Genomic DNA, 5,463 nt, shown 5'->3' with positions numbered 1-5,463 from the left:
AATAAATAAAAATTTTATTTATATATTAAAATTAATTATTATATATTTATGTATAAATATATGTATAATTTAATTAAGTTTTAATATATATTTTATATTTTAATATGTATTTTATTCTAGTGATACGTGTAAAGCTATTTTAAAAGAATAATCTTTTATTATAAAGTGTCCGAATTTTATTCTCCAATTAATAACTATGCCCCCGAAATCTTTGTGTAGGTGTCCTTGTCTCTTATTGGATAGCTATAAAGAGCAAGGAGGCAATCCAACCAAAAAATATACGGCTAAATTAAGAGAAAACATTAGTATACAAATTAATAATAATAGTAGTAATTAAGCAACAATGGCAGCATTGCACTTTATCTATTACTCCCTCCTCTCACTTGCTTTGTTGGTATTCACTCTCAATAAGATCTTGTTCAGAAAAACAAGCTCCTTGAACATTCCACCTTGTCCACCCACCATTCCGATAATCGGCAACCTCCACCACCTCAAGTCCCCATTCCACCGCTCCTTCCACGCCCTATCACAAACCTACGGCCACATTTTCTCCCTTTGGATTGGTTCACAGCTTGTTGTTGTTGTCTCCTCCCAAACCCTAGCTCAACAATGCTTCACCAAGTACGACATCGTTTTAGCCAACAGAGCCCGTAACCTCGTTGGAAAGCACCTCTTTTACGACTGCACCAGCTTGGGCTGCTCCTCCTACGGCGATCACTGGCGGAACCTTCGCCGCATTGCCACCACCGAGATCCTCTCCACGCATCGCATCAACTCCTTCGCGGAAACACGCAAAGATGAAACCCTGAGAGTCATAAAGAATTTGGTTGAGCAAACCTGCACGGAGTTCACTAGGGTTAAATTGAGGCCATGGCTTTCCAAGATCTCGTTCAACAGCATGATGAGAATGATCTCCGGGAAGAGGTACTACGGGGACGATGATAGCGGCAATGACGTGGCGGATACCGAGGAAGCCATGAAATTCAGGGAGACCATCGCGGAGATACTGTCGTTGATAGGTGCAAGCAAGGTGGTTGACTTTTTCCCGTTACTACGGTGGTTTGACTTCGACGGTTTGGAGAAAAGGCTGAAGAGGGTTAACAAGAGTGCCGATAAATTCTTGCAGGGTCTAATTGATGAGCACCGTAATGGGGAGCATAATAAGAAAACCATGATTGGGAATCTCCTAACTCAGCAAAAATTGCAGCCTCAGTACTACTCTGATATTATCATCAAAGGGCTTATTCAGGTACCATCTATATTCGTTTAGGGTTTTTCTTTTTCCAAAGAAAATAGTTAAAATAATCTTTTAAGTAAAGATAATATATAATTGAGATGTAGACAGGAGTTTTGTATTAGATTATTTAATAGAAAAAGTCTAGTGCCATCAATTTTATTGAATTTTGATCAGCATGTAACCAGCAGAGAAAGGTGAGTTATTGGATGAAATTTTACACCAATCTTACACCATTAAATTATCATTGATAACTATTTGATAGCTATTAATTACAAAAGTTGTTGGCCCCTAGCATTTCTCTATTTAATAAGTTGCATTAAAAGAGATCATAAATTGCATTAATAAGTTGCTCGAGAGAGAGAGAGAACAAACGTGACTTTAATAAGTTGCATTAGATAATGTATTGTAATCAACACTCATAAATTAAAAGATATCATCATACGGATGTGTATATTTTCAGTTAATTTATGTTTTTCAGTCAATTTATGTGCTTAAATTTTTATTTAATGTGAATAAGACAAGTTATGGTTGTTTTTGGATGATTTTTTTTTGTTATCAAATATTTTTGGAAACGTATATATAAAGGTAAATGCTACCCAACATCTTCTAAAATAACATGTAAATTATCTTTTATTATGTGTCACATTGTAATTGATCCTTATATTAACCATAATTGGGTTATTTTATAATTTATTATTTGAGATGGGTAATGATATAATTTTTTAAAATATCAAAATCTCACTCCCGTTAATCGAAGCATCTTTCCATTCCTCCATTCTTTCTCCGTCACGTAATTTCGTTCATTCCCAGCATCGCCATCGCCGTAGTGGCAAGAAGCGCCAACGTCGTCGGTCACAGTCTCTTTTTCTTCATCCCTTAACAACGTCGTTGAATTCTCGTCACAATTTATGAATGATTATGAGGAAAAAAAGTAACACTAATGATTATGAGGAATGCTAGGGGCCAGCAATTTTTGTAATTTATAGCCATCAATGATGGTTTTAATAGTATGAGATTGGTGTGAGATTTTATTCAATAGCTCACTTTTTTTTTTACTAGTTATATGCTGGCCAAAATTTAACAATGTTACTAGCCTTTAGACTTTTCTAATGATTATATCTCTAATACTCACGAAATCTCCGTCCATTAGCTCTCCATACTTTCTCTAATGATATATAGCGATTAGCCACAGCGCGAAAATTAGAGTGAGAGAAAATATAATTTTGGAAATACAAGTAGTTTTGGTTAATAAATATTTCTAGATCAATCAACTAGTAATCCAACTTAATTACAAAAAGGACTATACGTGTTTGGTAAAGTAAAGAGATATATACAAAAACGATAATATTTAGTAATAAAATAAATTAATAAAAAATAATTAAAATTTTATAATTAATAAATATTAAATAAAATAAATTTTAATTATTGTTTTTTGTTTTGGTCTTTTTACCATTACTAAATACAACATCCTCTATCCACCACATATTTTCTCTTTTTTTTTTTTTTTAATTTCTTCCTCACTTCAGCAGGCTGGGAAACAAGCCAGAATAATTTTAGGTGGGTACTCTCATGAAGATATTATAATTATCTTCATGTGATGATTTTTTTTTTGACCCTTAGATGATAGATTGTAGGGTTAGATTTTAATATGTTATAAAAGTGTTGTTTTTATTTGAAGTGTGGCCAAATTAATAAATCACACTTTTATACAAAGCATCTTCATAAAAAGATGTTTTTTGCATCTTCATTTGAGTAGCTCCCTAATTTTATGACATTTGAGAAAGAAACAGTAATAATTTCAACTATAAAAGCACCTCAAAATATTGTTATTTGCATATGCCTTTGAGCAAAGCATTGAAGCACTCATATATACCTCTACCTAGCCTCTCTAATGGAACCTTTTTTGTATTACTCCCTTTTCACAATTATTGTTGCCTTCATCATTATCATCACTCTCACCAAAACAAACACAAGCCACAGTAACAAGAAGAACCTTCCACCATGTCCACCAACACTTCCCATAATAGGCAACCTACACCACTTGAAGCCCCGTCTCCACCGAACTTTTCACGCTCTTTCCCAAACCTACGGCCACATTTTCTCTCTCTGGTTCGGCTCTCGCCTTGTCGTCGTTGTGTCCTGTCCAACCCTAGCCCAACAATGCCTCACCAAATACGACACCGTTTTGGCAAACCGCCCTCGTTTTCTCACCGGAAAGTACCTCTTTTATAACCATACCAGCCTGGTGTTCTCTTCCAACAACGACCACTGGCGCAACCTTCGTCGTATAGCCACCATGGACGTCCTCTCGACGCCCCGTCTCAACTCCTTCTTCGAAATTCGAAGGGACGAGGTCACCAGGTTCATAAGAAACCTGGTGGCAGACACGTCCATGGGGTTCGCTAGGGTGCAACTGAGGCCCAGGATAACGGAGATGTCACTCAATAATATGATGAGGATGGTCTCCGGAAAGAGGAATGAATACAGAAAAGACGACTGCAACGCCAGGGATGACAACGGAGCAGGACGGTTCAGAGAGATCATCAGAGAGATCCTGTCGTTGGTGGATGCGAACAACAAGAGCGACTTCTTGCCTTTGCTTAGGTGGTTTGATTTTGATGGATTTGTGAAGAGATTGAAGAGGGTTGGTGAAGAAGCTGACATGTTTTGGCAAGGACTCCTTGAAGAACATCGCAATGGGGAGCATGGTAATAACGATACCATGATACAACATCTCTTGCTTCTTCAAAAATTGCAACCTAACTACTACACGGATCATATTATCAAAGGCCTTATTCAGGTGTGCATATGAATAACTTGGTAAATTAAATTTGCATGGCTAATATTTTCAACTATTTTTTACGGTGAAAATTCATATATAGTTATTTTGATGTGAAATTAATAATTAAAAATTATTAGATAATTTAATTTGTTTTGACTAAATTATCATCTAATAATTTTTAACTATTAGCTTCACGTAAAAGGAACTGCATATGAATTTCTATCATTTTTTATATCGCATTTAATTTGTTCATTTGAGTAGTATCTTTTTGTCATGAACGTGTGATGAAGTGATAAACAAAGAATGAAGGAGTGAAATGTGCTTTAAGTAACGGAAGTAGAGCTTTGATATTTTAAGAATAATAAATTATAAAATAACCTAACTATGGTTAAGATAAGGACCAATTACAATGTGACACGTAATGAAAGGTAACTTATATATTATTTTAGAGGGGGTTGGGTAGCATTCACCAAAATTATTAGATAATTTAATATATTTTGACTAAATTATCATCTAATAATTTTTAACTATCAGCTCTACCTAAAGACAATTACTGTATATGAGTTTCTATCATAATGTGTTGGACATTACTAATTAAATAAACTAAACTTAGGATATGTTGCTTGCTGGAACAAACACAACGGTTCTAACTATGGAGTGGACGTTATCCGCTTTGTTGAATCACCCAGAGATACTGAGGAAAGCAAAGGATGAAATTGACAATCACATAGGCAAAGATCGTTTAGTAGATGAATCAGACATTCCAAATCTTCCTTATCTTCAAAATATTATCCATGAGACACTTAGATTGTACTCTCCAAGTCCATTGTTACTGCCTCATTTTTCTTCAGATGAGGTGAATATTGGAGGATTCACTATTCCACGTGACACTATAGTGTTAATTAATTCATGGGCTATGAGAAGAGATCCTAAAATTTGGGGTGATGATGTTGAGTGTTTTAAGCCTGAAAGATTTGAGAAAGAAGGGGAAGCAAACAAGTTAATGGCATTTGGATTGGGAAGAAGAGCTTGCCCTGGATATGGATTGGCAAATCGTATAATGGGTTTGACTTTGGGATTATTGGTTCAATGTTTTGAATGGGAACGACTCAATCATGAAGAAATTGATATGAGGGAGGACAAAGGTTTCACCTTTGCAAAACTAGTTCCATTAGAGGCTATGTGCAAAGCAAGACCAATCAGCAAGAAATTAGTTAAACATGAAATATGATATTAATTGGAAATAAATATTGTAACTTTTATTTTTTAATAATTTCAGTATGCTACTTTTATTTTATAAATTCGTGTAAATATATATTGAAAAAAATTATATATAATAACATTATAAAATGTTGGGAATAAGGAGTATGACCACAATCCGATCAATATGTGTCAAATAATTTGTTATTGTTATTATATTAAAATGTTAATATAATAAGGTCCT

General features: G+C 34.6%; 1 protein-coding gene across 1 annotated transcript; it reads left to right on the top strand.

Moving 5' to 3' along the window:
- The first annotated feature begins 305 nt into the window (after positions 1–305).
- LOC107634717 (isoflavone 3'-hydroxylase) lies at positions 306–5,250 on the top strand. The gene is made up of 4 exons (XM_088507706.1): positions 306–1,264; positions 1,412–1,431; positions 3,098–4,037; positions 4,633–5,250. The coding sequence occupies exons 1-4, from the start codon at positions 344–346 to the stop codon at positions 5,248–5,250; spliced, it is 2,499 nt and encodes an 832-aa protein (XP_088363832.1). The 5' UTR covers positions 306–343.
- The last annotated feature ends 213 nt before the right edge of the window (positions 5,251–5,463 follow it).

Source organism: Arachis ipaensis, chromosome B3 (assembly GCF_059453495.1).
Source record: "Arachis ipaensis isolate K30076 ecotype BB chromosome B3, ASM5945349v1, whole genome shotgun sequence".
Taxonomy (NCBI): domain Eukaryota; kingdom Viridiplantae; phylum Streptophyta; class Magnoliopsida; order Fabales; family Fabaceae; genus Arachis; species Arachis ipaensis.
Note: the sequence above shows the minus strand (reverse complement) of the source record. Positions and strands in the feature narration are given on the sequence as shown.